The sequence below is a fragment of the Neomonachus schauinslandi genome, chromosome 6 (assembly GCF_002201575.2).
Source record: "Neomonachus schauinslandi chromosome 6, ASM220157v2, whole genome shotgun sequence".
NCBI classification, from domain to species: domain Eukaryota; kingdom Metazoa; phylum Chordata; class Mammalia; order Carnivora; family Phocidae; genus Neomonachus; species Neomonachus schauinslandi.
The window spans coordinates 92,971,429-92,992,085 of NC_058408.1; the positions used below are offsets into that span (position 1 = coordinate 92,971,429).

The window sequence follows — 20,657 nt, forward strand, 5'->3', positions numbered from 1 at the left end:
AACATTTCCAATAAAAGGAATCAGGGCTCCTTGGCAAAACTGCTGATTTTAGGAATGGGACAAAAAGTATACAGGATGAGCCTGGACGATCTTGTAGTGCCAGAAAGTAACGAAGTGCTCAAAAAAGATAAAAATAAGAACAATGGTGGTGTATGTCAAAGGGACATAGGAGCCAACTGAAAGAGATCCCAATGACCAAATCTCGAACAATTTGAGCAACAAAATAAAACACTATTGTAATAGAACCCAAAGTGTACAATAAATACCCATGAGTTCATACTGATATAAATAATGATTGAATAAATGAATGGGGGAAATAGAACATCTCCCATGCAGGAGAATTCTCAATAATGTATGTAGATACTCTGCCCTCAAGGTGGTAGAACATAACTTGCCACTCCATAAGCAGGTTGTATATAGTGATTTTCTTCCAAAAAATATGGTGTTGGAAGTGGAGCAGGGTTTCAGGGGGGTGTTTAGTAACTTTCCTGACAAACACTGCTGCAATCAAGTGATCAAGGTTAACGTCATAAGTGATGAAGTCATGCTAATTGAACATATTCTTTTTTTTTTTTTTAAGATTTTATTTATTTATTTGACAGAGAGAGACAGAGAGGGAACACAAGCAGGGGGAGTGGGAGAGGGAGAAGCAGGCTCCCCGCTGAACAGAGAGCCCAATGCGGGGCTCGATCCCAGGACCCTGGCATCATGACCTGAGCCGAAGGCAGACGCTTAACTACTGAGCCACCCAGGCGCCCCTAATTGAACATATTCTTGATATGTGATGAAGATGTCATACCATGTTTGTGATAAACCCACCAAAAACCCTTATCCCCAATCAAATTCTGACAAAAACAAAGGAAAAATCCCAACTGACAGTCATTCTAAAAAATACTTGACCAGCACTCCTAACTATCAAGTCATCAAAAATAAGAAAGGCTTGAGAAACTTTCTGAGGAGCTAGGGAGACATGATGATTAAATGTAATGTGGTAAATGGGGTGGGATCCCAGATGGTATCCTAGACTAGATAGATATAGAAACTAAGCAAATCTGAATGAAGTATGGACTTTAATTAATACTAGTGTATTATTAATGGTTCATCAATTGTGCAAATGTTCCATTCTAATATAAGATTCTAATAGGGGAAACTGCGTGTGTGATAGATGGGAACTATCTATACTATCGTCACAATTTTTCTATAAATCTAAATCTATATTAAAATTAAAAATTTTTAGGGTGCCTTAGTGGCTCAGTCGTTAAGTGTCTGCCTTTGGCTCAGGTCATGATCCCGGGGTCCTGGGATCGAGCCCCGCATCGGGCTCCCTGCTCCGTGGGAAGCCTGCTTCTCCCTCTCCCGCTCCCCCTGCTTGTGTTCCCTCTCTCACTGTGTCTCTCTCTCTGTCAAATAAATAAATAAATAAATCTTTAAAAAAAAATTTTTTTTTAGAAAGTTGAAGACATTGTGACACTCAGTCCTAATTATTAGGTCTCCTAAACAAGGGCATTCTTTTATATAGCCACAGGACTAATATCACCTAAAAAATATAACATTGATGAGATATTAACACCTAAAGTACAGTTCATATTCAGATTGCTCAAGTTGCCCTAATAATTCCTCCTGTAGCTGCCCTGTTGTTCTTAATGCAGAAGCTAATCAAAGATGACACATTGCGTTCGTCATTTCTCTTCAGTCTCCTTAACATACAACATTCCCTTGAGGAGGAATTGTAACACCCCTTTCTTTAGAATGGCTAGATCAACTGCCCTTTGTTTAATCACTTGGGGATGTTTTTTTTAAGGAGGGAAATCAGCAAAGTCACAGTTGGTAGAGACTATACCATTTCTCAAAAATGGCAGTAGGGTCATCCAAAACTGCTTTTTGTGAAACAACGTCTGATGTTTCAAAAGAGGCTGAGGGCTTGGTAGTACCAACCAGCCAGCATGCTGGTTTTGTGCTGTAATTACTGATGTCAGGATTAAATTAGGTGGTGGTGTAGTTCTTGTGGCACATGTTTGCTTTCCTTTTCTGTTGGTGAGTTGCCCAAGATAGTATAAAGTTCCCCCTCTAATATTCCTATACAAAAAAAGGGCTTAGACATTCTCTAATCAGTTGACCACCCAAGAGAGAACATAAAAAAATCGTTTTTAATTCTTTCACGTTTAAATTACAAAAATAACCGGAACATTAAAATTTCTATTAATTGTTTGCTATAAAAAATAAGGAGACCAAACCTTTCAACCTCATTAATGAGCGGTCATACCATGTAGGGTGCCCCTAAAAAGAGGGAGACTGTTCTAGCTCTAGGGTAAGGCATGAGAGGGGAAACAATCACTAAGTTGGAGATACCATAGGTACTAGAAAGATTTGGACAAATGAAATGAAGTGGTTTAAGAAATATGAAAGTGGAATGTTTTGATTTCCAAATCATTGCAAATTTAGTTTTAATTAAAAAGCAATGGAGAGGGGCGCCTGGGTGGCTCAGTCGTTAAGCGTCTGCCTTCAGCTCAGGTCATGGTCCCAGGGTCCTGGGATATAGCCCCACATCGGGCTCCCTGCTCTGCAGGAAGCCTGCTTCTCCCTCTCCCACTCCCCCTGCTTGTGTTCCCTCTCTCGCTGTGTCTCTCTCTATCAAGAAATAAATAAAATCTTTACAAAAAAAGAAAAAAAGCAATGGAGAGTTGACAGATGTATCCTTAGTGCTAGAAGATGCAGTGCCTAGTGCATAGTATGTCATCAGTGATACCTGGTCTTGTGCACTGGAGAGGAATTAAGATGATTTTAAAGCAGAATATTAAATTCCCATTAGGGTGGGTGGGGCCTGGAAGAGTTGACAACGTTCATCTGTGAGGTGAGTGGAGTTGACTGCCATGCAACCCAAGCCACACAGAAGCGTCCGATGGGAGGACTTGGCAGCACTTTTAGATCTGCGTTCAGTTCAGGGAAGTTCACTTCATAGTCATGTGGTACCCAATGAACTGCACAGACCAAGACAGAATCCAGATTTATGGCTTTCTTTATTCATTTGTGTAGAGGCATGTATTTTAAAAGAGAAAAATTTCCCAGCATTTTCAAAAGTGGTTTGTGTGTTATTTTTTCTTCCCCAGAAGCTTTTTTTTATTTTATTTTTTTTATTTTATTTATTTTATTTTATTTATTTATTTTTTTTTTTAAAGATTTTATTTATTTATTTATTCATGAGAGACAGAGAGAAACAGGGAGAAGCAGGCTCCCAAGGAGCGGGAAGCCCGATGCGGGACTCGATCCCAGGACCCTGGGATCATGACCTGAGCCGAAGTCAGACGCTTAACCATCTGAGCCACCCAGGCGCCCCCCAGAAGCTTTTTTTTAAACCTTAGATTGCAACTGAACTCTTGTTATCTTTAATGTCCACAGAGTTAATGCTACGTTTGGGTTTCAACATATCCTGTGCTGAAGAGGCTAAATGAAGAAAGCAGTTCTCTGAGTTCAGAGTTAACTCAGGAGTCTGGGGTTGGTCAGATGGTCGAGAGTAATTCTTAACCCCATTTAGTATAGGCACCTAACCAGTTTCATAGGAATTGGAGAGCATGTAAATGTTGCCTAAAGATGGTGGTATTCCTCCATGTAGACTTTGTGCACAATCAAAAAATGGGTCTCAGACATCTTTTTACACACGACAGTAGTGTATTGGCAGGTCCCAATTACTTAGGTAACTTCTGAATATTGCTTGCAATGGGTTATATGAAGTACAAAGTGTTGTTTGCTCTAAAAGGAAGAGCACAACTCTTAAAATTAGAAGTTTTGTGCTTATTATGTTTTGGCTTTGACGCTTGCTGGATGCTTAATTCAGAAGTTCCTTAATGTCTCTGAGCCTTCTGTTTATCATCTAGGAGTTGATTTGTAGTGACACCAGGTAAACTGGGGAATGCTGGAGATTGGTTCACATAACTAACAGATGATGGTCCCCACATTCTGTGGAACTCTGCCCACAGGATGCAAGGTTGCTTGAGGGCTGCAAGGGTTTCCAGCCCCTGGTTCTGTAATGTACTCTGTTGAGTTCAGCATAGTTTTTCAACATTTTTCTTTCGTTTGGGTCTAGCACGTAGTAGGCCCTAGTGGTGGGGGATGGGGGTGGCTAGGGGAGAGAATGAGAGGATAAAGTACAAGTCTGATCTGCTGTGGACCGATTTCTTTCCCCACTGTTATCTTTAGCTCTCCTTTTAGAGTAGAAATGAGAAGCTCTACAGTAAAATTAGAAGTTCGGCTCTGACAACATGAAAATTCCAAGCTTCCTAGTGCTTGATGACTATAATTAAAACATGCATAAGGTCTTTCAAAGGAATTTTTACTGTCTTTAGCTCTCCTTGGCAGTTTTAAACTTGTGTCATTGGTTACAGAATTCAGGATTTCGGGTTTTCTCATGGGTTTGACTTTTTTGTTTCTGTATGTAATTTTCATAATTTTCTTCAAGACTGTCGTTACCTGATGGCCACTTCACTGTTGTTTTACGGAATGGGAATTCTCTACTAGCAGAAATTCTTAGCAACAGATCTTTCTCAAAATTTGTGGAGGACGGAAGTTATGTATTATTTTGGCAGTGATCATGTGCAAAATTCAGCTCCACAGTGGCAGCTTAATCAGCGGCATAATGACTCAAGTAGGAAGAATATACACAGGTACAGTGTGTTATTATTGGGCCTTGCACTAGTTGCAATCATTTGGCCTTAAACAGGCATAAATTCATTATTTTCAAAGATTAAACTTAAATATTTTAATATTTATTAGATATTAAATTTTAGTGTATTACAACTCTCTTTTCCCTTCCAATCTCTTATATTTTAGTGTCTGAGCAAGGATAGATTTTTGGTAAAAGTCAAGATAACCTATTGTTATTTTCACATTTCTTTAAAAAATTCAGTTAGACCGAAACCAGCATACGATACTGACAGCACATTGCTTAATCACAATCACTTTTAATCCAAAACCAAACTAAGAATATTGTCACACTTTAGGTTTGCTGAAGATGCAGAACTCAGAAATTCAAATTCTTGGACCCCCACTTCCAAAGATTCTCATTCCCAGTTGGTTCTTATACATAGACACATTTGGGAGCTAAACCATTTGTAGAGGATGCTTTTCAAATAGTTCGGAAGGAGGCGTGCCTGGGTGGCTCAGTCATTTAAGAGTCCAACTCTTCGTTTTTGGCTCAGGTCATGATCTTGGGGTCCTGGGATCGAGCCCCGCATGGGGCTCCGGGCTGAATGTGGAGACTGCTTAAGATTCTCTGCCTCCCTCTCCCACTGCACACCTGCCCCCCTCCATGCACATGCTCTCTCCATCTCTTTCTCCCTCGCAAAAAAAAAAAAAAAAAAATCAGAAGGGCTTGAGGATTCCTCAGAGGATTCCACAATCAATGAAATTAAGTTCTCTAAGGACAGCTTGATTATATTTGCCTTTTATTCACATCTGTTTTATTTGAAGTTCCTAAGAAGGCATTGTTGTAAGATACACAGTTTCTAGGATACCTTATCCTTTAAGATTCTGATCCTATTTTGAAAATTCACGAGAGTCTTTGTTAAGATTAGAGACCTAATAAACAGAATGAAAGTGAATTGTGATAAAGGGCAGAAAACGTTTGCCCTTTTTCTCTATCTCGCATGGAGCCCTTTATAAACTTGGTTGCCATAATAACCTGCCTTTTTTTGTTCCAGCAAATTCTGTGAATTCCCTGTACATATGGTGTTTCATGGTTTTTCTGATACTCTAGTTTCCCTTGGCTGAAACACGTAAGCGCTGGTGTGCTGCTAATGCTTAACTACGGGGGAAAGAGGACTGATTCCTATCATTTGCTAATTTCCCTGATGTAAATTCTCCCCATAGTAATGGCCTATTTCAAGCTACCAATGTGAGGTCACTGAATGTGGAGCTGGGAAGAGCGACCCACAAAGAGCATTTCCACCATATACACACAATAGATGCAAATAACTTCCAAGACCATATAAAATGTAGTAAGATAACTAGAAAATGAGGAGTTTGAAAATTTACTGTTGGCTTTTAATGTTTTATATATTCAAATTATTTTACCATAGAATACCCAAAAAACTATTTCCATGCTTATCTTTGGGGAACTAGAGTGTTTCAAAATTGAGGAAGACTTTTACTTTGCATTTGCATTCTTATGTTCTTTCAGTTAGTTACCTATGTTAAATTTATGAGCAACAACAAAAAAACAGTGTTAAAGAAGCAGCTCTCCAGGTGATTTTGATGTGGGTCTAAGTTGAGGAATCACCAGTGGTTGTTAGCTACTAGCTACCTAAAGTAAAAATGTTTTTCTTGGTTCTCTGGCACCTTTAAGCTGCTTTTGTGCAAAAGAGCAGTGATTACTATATTCTAACTATTAATGTATATGCTGTTCCATTCTTTGAAATGATTTGAGAAATCTTTTGCCAAATGTATATGTGAAAATGTAAAGAAAAATAAGAGTTACTGCTAGAAAGAAAATTGCAAAGTAGAAAGTCAGAATTTGTAAATACAAATATGCCAGTCTTAAAGTTCACCATAATTGATAAAGTTGAAGAACAGATTTTGCTTCTGAGCTTCCTGGCAATCAGTGGGGGGTATGGAGAGAGAGGGAATAATATTTTTATCAGAGGGAAGGAAGGTCATCATTTTCTCAAAGAATGCTAAACATTGCATTGTACTGAGTTCCAAAGTAAATCTCATACGTGAAAATTCATATATAGGGATACTAATAGACAATGCCCTGAACACTATTCCTCTACTATTTATAGCCATGGGGTTCCTGTACTTCAAGAAAAAATAAGAATGTGATATTAAAAAGCATCTCAGTTGAAATGACTTTTCTCCTAAAGGAGATAGGTATAACAGTCTAAACTGTTATCCTCCTATTTTTCATAAAATATAAACAGGTGATCAAGCTTGATTCAAATTTGGAATGACACCACCTAAAGGAATAAAGATTTAGAACAAGGATGACAAACCATGGCAAATAAGCCTACTCAGCTCCTGTCCTTTGTTGGTGTGAGTTTATGGTGCTGTGTTGAAGAGGATTCTGAGGCCAGTGTCAGCAGAAGGGAGTATAGGGAATGACTGGCTGTCTGTCTGGGTCACAGGAATGAAGAACAGCAGAGAAACTTCTGCATTTTTGCCCTCCTTAGATCAGGCTATCTTATGTAAATTTCACTGGTCTCAGTCAGTTTCTAATGTAAAGTGGATTACAGACAAATGGGCTTTATAGTCTTTTTTTTTTTTTTTTAAGATTGTGCTTTTAAGTAATCTCTACATCCAACGTGGAGCTTGAACCCTGAGATCAAGAGTGCCACACTGTACTGACTAAGCCAGCCATTCACCCCCATAGTCTTTGATAAGGGCCTGGAGTGTTGTATTTTGTATTGCTCTTTGAGAGTGTATACAGTATCTATGTTAACTGTCACTGACTCATCCTAACAGCCTCGTCCACTTGTCTTTCATCATTCTGATTTTTGATTCTATAGTTTATTTTGTCATCTTAATATTTGGTCTCCCATTTATCTCTAGTCTCATTGAGTTGTTTTTAGTTCTTTAGTCTAATAGAACACTATCATTACTATTTTTTATTTGTTTGTTGGGAGTATGATTCTAAAAGCAGTGGAATAAGGAGAATTTGCCAAGTAATTCCTATAGGAGCATTGTCTTACCCATTAGTATTGTATAGTTTAGATTATCGGCAATCAGCTATTTGTTGCATTTACTTTTAACAAACTACGATTTAAATTCTCTTATATTATTAAAGAGGGAATTTATTATCTAAAGACAGTCTTAAGGGAAATTAAAATAGTTCAGAAATGTTAATATCATTAGCTATAATGTTTGGGGATTTTTTTTATTTTTTTTTTAGTAATGATACACTGCATGATTGTTCTAATCCATATCTTAGAAACACAGTTCATCTGTGTAGTCATGCCTACTATCTGTTTGATTTTTCTAATCCTATTAAAAGTAGTCCTTAAATGAGTATTTCCCTGTAAGAATATAAATTGATGCCACTCTTCTAAAAAACATTTGGTAATGTTAACAAAACCCTTGAAATTTTAAACCCTTTGACCTAGTTAATTCCATTTATAGGATGTCATTAGAAAACAAACACTGATTTTTAAATGTGGATTTTGGAATGAGAGTGCATGCTTTGAATCCAGACAATAAACTTACAAGGTGTATGACATTAGTTTAACTTCTGTCAGCCTCAGTCTTCACATCTGTAAAATAGGTATGAAAATAGTACCTATCCCTGGGTATCATTGTGAGAATTAAGTACAGCAATATATGAAAAGTGCTTAATATTCTGCCTCGTATAAATGTCAAAAATTGCTCTTATAAGTAATCATAGAAAGATTGTTCATCATAGCATTCATTAAAATAGTAAACACAGGAAAGGATTTGAATGATTTTCATCCATATGAGGGAATATTATACCCTGCAGTTTTTAAATGACATTCTTGGGCGCCTGGGTGGCTCAGTTGGTTAAGCGACTGCTTTCAGCTCAGGTCATGATCCTGGAGTCCCTGGATCGAGTCCTGCATCGGGCTCCCTGCTCGGCAGGGAGCCTGCTTCTCCCTCTGACCCTCCCCCTCTCATGTGCTCTCTCTCTCTCTCATTCTCTCTGTCTCAAATAAATAAATAAAATCTTAAAAAAATAAATAAATAAATAAATGACATTCTTTAAGGATTTGTAAAGATGTAAGAGAATGCTCGTTAATATCCCATTTAGTGAAAGGGCAGGAAAATCTATATGCTCTAAGATGTCAGTTAATTATGTTTTAATTATATTTTAATTCTGTTATAAAATATTGTCTTTAAATATGTTAATTATGTTTTAAAATAGTGTTTTTTTAAAGATATTGTAGAAAAAACTGGAAAAGATAATGCCAAAATGTTAAGGATCAATGTTAGTAATTCTTAAAACTGGGTGATAGGTATAGGGGGATTATATTAATACGCTTCTGTTTCTTTTTTTTTTTTTTTAAGATTTTATTTATTTATTTGAGAGAGAGAGAATGAGAGACAGAGAGCATGAGAGGGAGGAGGGTCAGAGGGAGAAGCAGACTCCCTGCCGAGCAGGGAGCCCGATGCGGGACTCGATCCGGGACTCCAGGATCATGACCTGAGCCGAAGGCAGTCGTTTAACCAACTGAGCCACCCAGGCGCCCTACGCTTCTGTAGACTAATATTTCATAATCATTTTTTAAGAGAATGGCAATAATAAAAGTTTAAATCCTTACAATTAGTGTTTTGTAACTTGTTTAGATGTAGATTAACCCTTGGTCAGTTTTGTTATTAAACTTTTATTGGTACTTTAAGGTTTTTAAAGGAGTTAAGAGAATGGCAGGTCAGACTTGAGAACATTTGATAAAAATTGTAATATATATAAATGTATGGAATAGCATTTAACAAAAAAGATGGTTCATTCAGTAATGGAATTACTACTGATTTTGTCATTCTTTTTTTTACTCTTTTACATCTTCTAAAAATTCTAGAGTAAGCTGTGTTTAGAATCTTAATTAGGAAAACCTTTAATCAGTTTTTAATGAAATACTGATAACTTTTATGCATTAAGAACTTTATTACTTCTAGTACTAAAAGCACTCTTACTCGTTGCTTCTGAGACTCATCTTTGAACAATACTGTTCTTCTCTAAGACAATTTTGGTGAAGGATAGATTTATGTCTGAACATCTGTCCAGAAAATAGCCATTTCAAGTATTTCTCGTATATAAAATATGATACAAGGGCCATCTCTACTATACATTTGCATAAAATTTTTTTTTAAGTAGTATAAATTTTTCAGTATAGCCAGTGTACATATAGAAAACTTTACCTTAGTGGGAGGGAAAGGTATTATGAGTATTTTGGCAAAGTTTTCACTCTTTAGGCAGAAAAAAGATTAAGAGGAAATGAGTATCTATTTTTTCTTGCCTCTATAACTGAAACAGTATTCAAATTTATAGGTGAATTTTATTTGTAGCAAACACTTTCTTTACAAACCATGAGTTTATCTTGTAGGTGGCCTTTTAAAATAAACTACTTGATTTTATACACTGTGCTCATGCTTTGGCTTTATGCCCGACCTCCCAGATTGCAAACATCCAGAGTAAGACTCAATATTAAAGAAAATAAACCAGAAAAAAAAAAACACCTAGAAAATATTACAGATGTTAGTAATAAATTACTCAGTAATATTCACATTAGAGCAGTAATAAATTATAATAGTGGTGGTCCTTAAAAATTGTCCTACTGTTTATTAAGACATTTAATCTTTCCCATGTTCCAAATGAAATGCATTATTGTTTTCTACTCTTACAAGAGTTAGGTGTTAAGGGATATTGTGTTTATTCATTTGACTGATTCTATTCAATACAGAGGTTAAAAAATAAAGCAAAGAAAGAAGCCAAACCGCACCTATAAGCATAGTATCAACTAGTACCAAATCCTTACTATATGTGAGAAAATTATGTTTTGGAAGTCAGTTACATTAAAAAAATATAATCTAGAATATATTAAAGGCAAAATGATTAATCCTGAAAAATTCTAAAATTCAAAACAATTAGAAGTCTATGGAGAAGTGGTAGATCTTGAAGGAAAAAAGGCATTAATGGAGCAAGAAAAAAAAAAAAAGGCAAATTGAGGAAACCATGTTGGAACAGATGGCTTACATAAGGAAGAGGTTTTCAAATATGTTCTGATGGGCTGCCACAGGGGCTGGTCAACAAGGTGGTAAGGAGGCCAGCTATTGAAGTCTTTAAGCAAGGCAGTGCAGCAGGTATATTAGGAAGATTGATTGGACATTGGAGCCAGAGGCTTGTGTTAGGAAATTATACAGTTAAGTCAGAGGAGATGGCATGAGCCTAAATGTATCACTGGCCATGGGTTTGAAAATAAAATAGGAAGATAGATTCTTGGACTCTCACCAAGGAAAAACCAACAGGACTGGGTTAGAGATTGGATAGATAAGTATAGCAGAGGAAGGAGGAGTCAAAAGATCATATAGTGACAGAAATGAAGAGTGTCATGTTGAATTTAAATCCAGTGGTACAAGAGGACATGGGACTATAGAAGATAATCGATTGTATCCAAATTCCAAAGGGAAATACTAAGTGGACTGAAATTAACTCGAATATGTAAACTAGAACTATGACGGCTAACTGTGGGATTTGTACCTTGTGTCAGCAGTGGGGATGAACACAGCAGACCTGGAAATTGTGTTTTGGTTATTGCTTTCTCAGAACTCACTAGGCTGGATGACCCCTGTGCCTTTTAGGGGTTGCCATGTGTTAAATCATAAAGCCCTGGGTTCGGGCGCCTGGGTGGCTCAGTCATTAAGCGTCTGCCTTCAGCTCAGGTCATGATCCCAGGGTCCTGGGATCAAGTCCCACATCAGGCTCCCTGCTCGGCGGGAAGCCTGCTTTTCCCTCTCCCACTCCCCCTGCTTGTGTTCCTGCTCTCGCTATCTATCTCTCTTGTCAAATAAATAAATAAAATCTTTTAAAAAAATAATAAATAAAAAAATAAAGCCCTGGGTTCTGTGGCTAGGCTAAAAATCCTGTATCCAGAGGCTGTGGATTGGCTTCTGCTAAAGTAGCCTTCACAGGGTAGTGTTGTTAGGTAAGGCAGAGATTGTTAACGTGGCTTCCAGTGGTGAAGATAAATCCCCAGCAGAAGACTTGGTATTCCTTTGAGCTGGTGACAACAGCCCCAAACTCAGGGTTCGTTTTTGTGAGGAATAACAAAGTCAACAGGTATTTACTATCCCTCCCCCACCAAAAAATAAACTATGAATGAACAAAGAATATAGAAATGTAGATATTCATTCTCAGTGTAAGAAAAAGCTTATTTAATATTAAATACAAACACCTATTTAATATAAAACTTCATAAATATAGGTATTATGGGCTGAATTATGTCCCCCAAATTCATATGAAGTCCTAACCCCCAGTCCCTCAGAATGTAACTGTATTTGGAGATAAAAGATTAAAGAAAGTGATTAAGTTAAAATGAGGTCTTTGAGGTGTCTTAATCCAATGTGACTGGTGTTCTTATAAGAGGAGGTTACACAGACCAAGGGATGACCATGTGAGGACACAGTGAGAGGGTGACCATTGCAGTCCAAGGAGAAAGGCCTCAAAAGAAACCAAACCGCCAACACCTTGCTCTTGGCCTTCTAGCTTCCAGAACTCTGAGAAAATAAATATCTACTGCTTAAGCCATCCAGTCTGTGGTATTTTTTTTTTCAGGTTTTATTTATAGGGGCCCCTGGGTGGCTCAGTCGGTTAAGCATCTGCCTCCCCTCAGGTCATGATCCCAGGGTTCTGGGATCAAGCCCCACGTCGGGCTCTCTGCTCAGCAGGAGCCTGCTTCTCCCTCTCCCTGCCGTTCCCCCTGCTTGTACTCTCTCTCTGTGTCAAGTAAATAAATAAAATCTTTAAAAAAAAAACTTTAAAAAATATTTTATTTATTTACTTGACAGAGAGAGAATGCACAAGCAGGGGAAGCAGAGGGAGAGAGGGGGAAGCAGGCTCTCCGCTGAGCAGGGAGCCTGATGTGAGGCTCGATCACAGGACCGTGGCCACCCAGCTATACCCCTCTGTGGTATTTATTTAATGACAGCCCAGCAAACATAGTTCAACATGTATTTTTAGCAATATGTAAATAATACCAAAACAGTATCAAACAACAATATCAAAACAACTTATAAACAATATCAAAAGATAACAAGAACCTAGACAAAAATTGCTTAATATGCAAAATAGACAAAGAAGGACCTAGAATCTACAACACTCCAGTACCAGCATGTATAGCACCCAGAACTTGGTCTTAAATACCACCCTCCAGTGAAAGGAACCAAGACCCCTTGGAGAAATGACTGATTCTAGGAACGATGCAGGATATACATTGGATGAGTCTGGAACATTATATAGTGCCAGAAAGTAATACATTGTTAAAAAAAAAAAAACAAAACTCACAATTATAGGTCTGTCAGAGGGACACAGGAGCGAACTGAAAGATCTCAGTGTTCAAAGCCTTGAGCAGCAAAATGAAGTACTACTGTATTAAAACCCAAAGTGTAAAATAAACATAGGAGTCCATATTGATATAAATAAATCATTGAATAAATAAATGGAGAATAGATAAATCTCCCGTGCAGAAAAATTTCAGATAATTTGCATTGATACTCCACTCAAGAAGGTGGAACGTAATTCCCTGGTTCAAGTATGGCCTGTGCATAGCAGCTTCCTTCCCAAGAATACAGTGTGGACAGGGTTGGGGTAGGAAGTCACCTCACAGTGAAATCTGACAAACACTACCTCAGCCTGCTGGTCAGGGTTAACATCAACAGTGATAAATCACGTTGATAGTGTGTCCTTGATATAATAGGATGAAATGGTACTTCACCTCTTGTGGTCCTCCTCCCAAAAATTCATACCTCAGTTTAATCATGAGAAAAACATCAGACAAATTCCAGTAAAGGGATCTCCTCCGATATTCACCAATACTCAAAACTTGTCAAAGTCATTTCCCCAGGAAAGTCTGAGAATTTTTTTTTTTTTTTTAAAACCAGGAGGACCTAAGGAGACAGGATAGGTAAATACAATGTGCTATCCTGGATGGGATCTTGGGTCAGAAAAAGGATGGTAGGTAAAAACTAAAGCAATCTGAATAGAATATGGACTTTAGTTAATAATATATCAATATTGGTTTGTGAATTGTGACAAATGTACCATACTAATGCAATATGTAGATAAGAGGGGAAACATTTAGGGTTTATGGTAACTATAGTGTATTCCCAACGTTGCTGTAAAATTAAAACTATTCCAAAAGATTTTTTTAAAATAGATCAGAAAAGTAGACAACAGGATATCATACACCATATGCATCAAAAAGCCAGTAAACACTTGAAAAGAAAATCATGTTTACTGGTATTCAGGAATGTACATTAAAATTTTTCTCCTATTTAGCTGGCGAACTTTGTTTTTTAAATAATGATGCCAGTGATCAGCCATGTATAGTAATGTAAAGTGGAACTGCTTCTCTGGAGGGCATTTTGATGATAGATAAAAATGTATGTACTTTTTGAAGCAGCAACATCCTAACGAGGAAGTGAATATCAATGGACAGAGAACTGTTTTTATGTTCTGCACAATCGAAAAAACCTGGAAATGAACAAAAAACCTATTATATGGGATTATTTAAATAAACTAAGGGAATCTTAATGTGGAATGTAATGAAGATATTAAGAATACGTACTGTAGAATATTTGGGGGCAAAAAACTCCATGATGTATTACCTGAAAATGCCAACTGTAAGCCATGTATAGGTGTTGTTCCAGTTCTGGGTCTGTCCTTTCATGGTATGTGTGATTGTACATATCTGTTGGATCTGTGATTTGGCAAAATAATCTTAACAGATGGTGTTAAATTAAATCTTGTTAATTATTTAGGCATTTTATAAATGTTTAAAGAGAGCTATTTCAGTGCATGTTGTAATATATCAGGTATTGACAGCACCATTATTATAATTAGAAGCCAGTACGTCTCAAAATAAAGGACCACTTTTGTATTACAAGTTGTGTGTGTGTACACATGTGTTATATTTAGGTTTTGGGAATATTACACGTGGACAAAAAGTAGGATTTGCATACAATAAAATGTTGCCTGCAGTTCTCTCTGGTAGGGTTGGGACAATTTTTATTTTTGGTGATTTTCTACATTTTCCAAGTATTCAAGGAACCATAGACCATTTTTTGTGATGACAAAGGCTTTATTTTTAAATTCAAGTATAATTAACGGTGTTAAGAGTTTCAGGTGTACAATGAGAAAGTTTTTTTAAATGATGATTTTTAAAATATAATTTTTTTCCCATGATACTGTACCTAGAATATTGAAATCCTCTTTATTAAAAAAAAAAAGAGAATATTTTTACTTTGCTTTCTGAGTGGATTTAGTCTGCACACAAATTTGCATTCATACAAACATACACCATTGTATGTTTCCCATGTAGTTTCTACTTTTGTATTAGGTGAAAGTAGTTAAAAGCATTATTGTATTTGATTAGTCTTCTCATACTTTTACTTTTAGGTTGGTGTTTGGAATGCTTTATCCTGCATATTATTCATACAAAGCTGTGAAGACCAAAAACGTGAAGGAATATGTAAGTATAGTTTTATGAGTGATTAATTCTAGCTTAATGTATCTGTGATATATAAGACTAGAAAATCATTATTTTAGAAATAGCTGGGATAATGTTTTTGGTTAAAAATGTTATATAAATAAAAAGACTAAACTTCATTAACTTTATAAACTAATTTTGAATACAATTCCAAAGGAGAGTTTCAAAAAAAAAAGTTCACTGTCAGTTGGCATTTGAGTAAGTGTATGATTTCCAAATGGGTAACTAGATCTCTTATTCATTTTCTCTAAGTTCCAGTTTAAGAAGTTGGGGGGGGCGGCGTCTGTTTTTTAGCCTGTGAATTTATAGGTAGACTGAGAACATAATTCTTTCTCACCCCAAACCTTTTTCCTTTTTTCATAGCTTTTTAATTGATTTAAATATACAGATACCTCATTACTATTGACAGTTGCAGTCTTTTTTCTTCTTAAATCAGCCTCTACAGTTGATGCTTCAATAACACAGGGGTTCCCCCACAGTGGAAAGTCTGCATATAATTTTTAACTCCCCCAAAACTTAGCTATTAATTGCCTACTGTTGACCAGAAGCCTTACCCATAAGGTAAACAGTCAATTAACACATATGTTAAATACTCCATTAGAAGTAAGTTAGAGAGGGACACCTGGGTGACTTGGTTTGGCATCGGAGTCTTGATTTCAGCTCAGGTCATGATCACTGGGTCATGGAGCCTGCTTAGGATTCTCGCTCTCCTGCTCTTTTTTTTTAAAAAAAAAGTAAGCTAGAGAAAAGATGTTAAGAAAAATCATAGGGCAGAAAAATACATTTATAGGACTGTACTATATTTATCAAAGAAGAATTTACATATAAGTGGATCTGCACAGTTCAAACCTGTGTTGTTCAAGGGTCAACTGTACTAGCTGATACATTTCTTCTTACTTGGAATATTTGTCATACTGTTATTAAAGGAGATCTTTTTTTCTGAATCTAATTAACTACAATTGAAATATACAGGGGGAAGTTTCTCAACTTTGCACATATTTCCCCTATAAAACATTATAAACCCAGGATATGCAATAACTGGTATGCCTCTGTGTCTTTGTGTATGTATTTGTGGTATTCTCCTATCTTCCCTCTAAATCTGGGTGATTTTATTGGAAAAAAATTAAGTACAAATCAAAAATGAAGTTTATATGAGAAGCTGTAGTAATACGAAGATATTACCAATGGGCACACAAATACCATGCCCTAAAACAAAAAGGGAGTAACAGTAAGAAATATGAAGGTATAATAATTTGAAAAAAAGAAAGAAATAGGCCTGTCATGTGTAAGTTAATGGTAAAAGAGCAAAAAGGATAGTGTTATTTAGGGACTGACCATTCTATTTATTTCTTACAGTGCATCGGTTTAACTTTGTTAGTGTTAATTTTTAGATACTTAAAAACATGGGTTTGTGTGTTTTAATCCCTTAATACTCAAATTTTTATTACTGTATTTGTCTCTAAGTTTGGGATTAATAAGAATGGTCTAACCCTGAAATTTTAATTCTGCTTCATAAGTTAAAGATAACCTGTGGAAGAGAATCCAGTAACATTGAAACTGATGGAAAAACTATAAAACTTGATATATGTTACTATATATACATATGTATGCATACATGTGTGTAGTTAGGTATATACTTCACATATTGCCTTGTAGTTTTTAGCAAATAATTCATTAACAGAGTAGGAATTATCTGTACATAATTTTGCTATAATATGTGACTGAAAAGTTCGCTTATCATCCCTCTTGGGAACAGCAGAATAAGGAGTAGTTGAAGAAAAACTAGGGAGGTAGAAAGGCAATTGGTTTGATAGTTACATGGTAATCATCTCTCCACAAATGAAATGAAACCTAAAAGCAGAAATTGTCAGGCATCAGAACAGAAAAGGCAGGGCATTTACCTTTAACAAGGAAATATGATACGGCCCAGAAGACCTGGTGACCATGTTATCTGCCATCAAGGCTGCTAGAGAGACCAAGCTGAGATAGCACATTAGAACATTTGCATTTATATGATTTCTTACCAATTTCAAAATACTTTTATATATTATTGTTTCTAATTGCTACTGTAACAAATTGCCACGTACTTACTGGCTTAAACCAATCCAGAGGTATTCTCTTACAGTCCTGGAGATCAGAAATCTGACATGGATCTAAAGGGCTGTACTCTTTCTGGAGGCTCGAAGGAAAAATCTGTTCCCTTACCTTTTCTAGCTTCTACAGGCTGCGTGCATCCTTGGCTTATGGTTCTATTCATCATCTTCAAAGCCAGAAACGTTGAGCTGAGACTTCTCATGTTTCCATCTCTCTGGTTCTTTCTTCTGCCTCCCTCTTCTGCTTACAAAGATGCTTGTGATTACATTGGGTCCACCTGAGTAAACCAGGATCCTCTCCCCATCTTAGGGTCACCTGGTTGGCAAACGGAATTCCATCTGCAGCCTGATTTCTCCTTTACCACATAACCTAACATATTCTTAGGTTTTAGGAATTAGGACATAGACATCTTTGGGGGAGGGAGACATTATTCCGTGTACCATAATATCTCACTGGCCCTCACTACAACTCTAAATCAATAAATAAAGTAGGCAGGGAAAATATTTCAGTGTTACAGTCTCAGAGAAGTAAATCAACTCGTCCAGGGTCACATGGATCATTAAGGCAGGAATGGTACCAGATTGGATATCTTGTTTATAATGTTTTATTCTTTCTCTGCTACCATGCTACCTTTAGAAAAGTAGGTGAGGATTCTAGCTTCACAAAGAAGTAGAAAGTTTCCACAACCTACCAGTGGATGTGCGTCCAAAGTAGACCTTCCAGGGCCACAAAAATAAGGATATTTTTTAAGAAGGTGGGCACTGAGGCCGCTTAACCAGTCAGTACCAGGATAGGACTCATAAGCATCTAAATCAACTATGATCAAAATGATTAAAGATGAAGTTAGGGGGCGCCTGGGTGGCTCAGTCGTTAAGCGTCTGCCTTCGGCTCAGGTCATGATCCCGGGGTCCTGGGATCGAGCCCCGCATCGGGCTCCCTGCTCGGCGGGAGGCCTGCTTCTCCCTCTCCCACTCCCCCTGCTTGTGTTCCCTCTCTCACTGTGCCTGTCTTTGTCAAATAAATAAATAAAATCTTTAAAAAAAAAGATGGAGTTAGAAGGTTTTGAAAATGTTGGCAGTTCTTTAAGTATTTCCAATCTAAATTTACTTTTGACAGAATGTTGGAATATTATTTTCTTGCTGAGTCTCGCCTAAACTTAATCTGAACCTAACTCTGATCATAACAGTTTTACTAGAACTCTGTTCTCAAGTTTTCATATATAGTGATCCCATCCACATTTGCTTTGTTTTGCATATGGTAGTTTCTTAGCAGTTAACCTTCAGATTTCCCTGTTATATTTTTAATAGCCTTTTATATTACCTGATATTGTTTGTATGTGTTTGTCCTCCCCACCGGAAACAGCTCCGTAGAGTTTTGTTGTTTTGTTAACTGTGTTCCCCTACCTAGAACAGTACATGGTATATATAGTAGGTACTCAGTATTTTTTGAATGAATGACTAAAGGAATATTCAGAATAAGGAAAGGGGCGCCTGGGTGGCTCAGATGGCTGAGCGTCTGCCTTTGGCTCAGATCATGATCTCCCAAGTCCTGGGATCCAGCCCCGTGTTGGGCTTCCGGCTCAGCAGGGAGTCTGCCTCTCCCTCTGCCTCGTCCTCTCTTTCTCTCAAATGAATAAATAAAATCTTAAAAAAAAAAGAATAAGAAAAGGAAGAAGAGTTGAAGAGTGTACATTTTGTAAGTGGATTGGTCTAGTTTCTCAGCTTTGATTCTGCCGGGTTAAGGAGTAGTCAGTCCAGTCTGACTTACCCAAAGCTCAGTTTCTTTGTGGAATTTGGTTATTACCTAAATTCCACTGATATCTACTTCAAAATTGTTTTCAGAAAGCAAACATTTTAGATTAATTTACTTCTTTCCACCCTAACTACTACCATTCCCCTTAAGCCTGCAAATAGTAGATTGCACCTGATAAAACAGATGCTGTGCTCAAATCAAAACAAATGGAAAGTGCTGTGTATTTTGGCAACCTTCCTTTCTTCCTTTGCCTATTTTTAAAACAGAGCTTTCCTAGGATATAATTTCCTGTATAGTGTGGCTGATATGGCCTACTTAAAGTCTTTCAGCCTTGCAGTAATTGAAATGTAAACTTACTGAAGAATTAGTATGGTTTTGCAAATTTTTTTAGGCTTATACCATCTCGTGACTTGAAAATAGAGTGTTTACTTCCAAGTCGTGTGTAATTGCTGTAGCTTTTCTAGGAAACCATGTTCTTATTCTAAGAATGTTGGAGAACGTGGCAATGAAAAGATTGGCTGACAGCACTTAAAAAATCAAAATCAGACATTTGGTCCCGAGATTTACTGTGAGCAAGAACAAAGAACAGTTAAAACTCTAGGAGATTACTCTTTTAAAGGCTTAGAAATAGCCCTCTAAAACCTTATTGACTTGGTTTTGAAAGTGACCTAATTTTTCCTGAAAATGAACAAATACACATAGTAGCTTAATAGTTCTTTTCAATTGGTAAAATCTGAAGTTGTCTGCTAGTTTTAGGGTGGATATAAAAGAGGAAAAAATACAGTAAAGAAAGTATACATTTTTTTATTGTCAAGAAGTGTTCCCCAGGCATCTTTTCATTTTGTGTTTAAAGATTTTATTTATGTATTTGAGAGAGAGAGACAGCATGAGCAGGGAGAGGGAGAAGCAGACTCCCAGATGAGCAGGGAGGACCCTGAGATCATGACCTGAGTCGAAGGCAGAGGCTTAACCGACTGGGCGACCCAGGTGCCCCATCTTTTCATATTTTGGATTAAAAATAGTCATTTGATTCAAGGGTTTTCATTTGGGAAGCGTAAAGATTAACCCTCTGATTAAGATGGAATTTTTTGAAAATTAGTTTTGTCAGGCCACATGCTTATCTGTTTATTTACCATCCTGATCTACTTTTAATTTAGTTTTTATTTTTATCAAAGCTGTACTTATTTATAATTTTAAAATCAGTTTTGTAAAGCTTTTATTATGAAAAACAACAGTTCCCCACCTTCCCCATCCCTGTTTCTCTCTTGACTCCACTATTTTCAGCTCTTTTATCTGAATCCTTTAGTATTTATTTCCATATCTAAATAACAGGCTTATATTGCTATTTCTTAATTTTTCAGATGGACATTATCAGTTGACTTCTTTCTATTAAAGATGATTAATAGTAGCTACCCAGTGTCACTATACACATGCATATTTCCCTGTCCGTGATAGCCTCCCAGGGTCATTACAGTGTAATTTGGTTTGGATCAGTATTAAATATTTGCATTATTTAGGCCAAGTTGGAAAGAAGCAATAGACTCAAGAGATAAAGAACACCTAGAACCAGGCTGCTGGGTTATCATCCCAGCCCTATCTATTACTAGCTGT

At 36.8% G+C, this 20,657-nt stretch overlaps 1 protein-coding gene across 2 annotated transcripts in view; it reads left to right on the forward strand.

Annotated features, from left to right (window-relative positions):
• Nucleotides 1–20,657, forward strand: part of REEP3 (receptor accessory protein 3) — a 98,302-nt gene that overhangs the window by 32,174 nt on the left and 45,471 nt on the right. For both annotated transcript variants that reach the window (XM_021699495.2, XM_021699496.2), the window contains exon 2: nt 15,110–15,182. In XM_021699495.2, the coding sequence (XP_021555170.1) occupies nt 15,110–15,182 (73 nt within the window). The remainder of the gene's footprint in view (nt 1–15,109; nt 15,183–20,657) is intronic.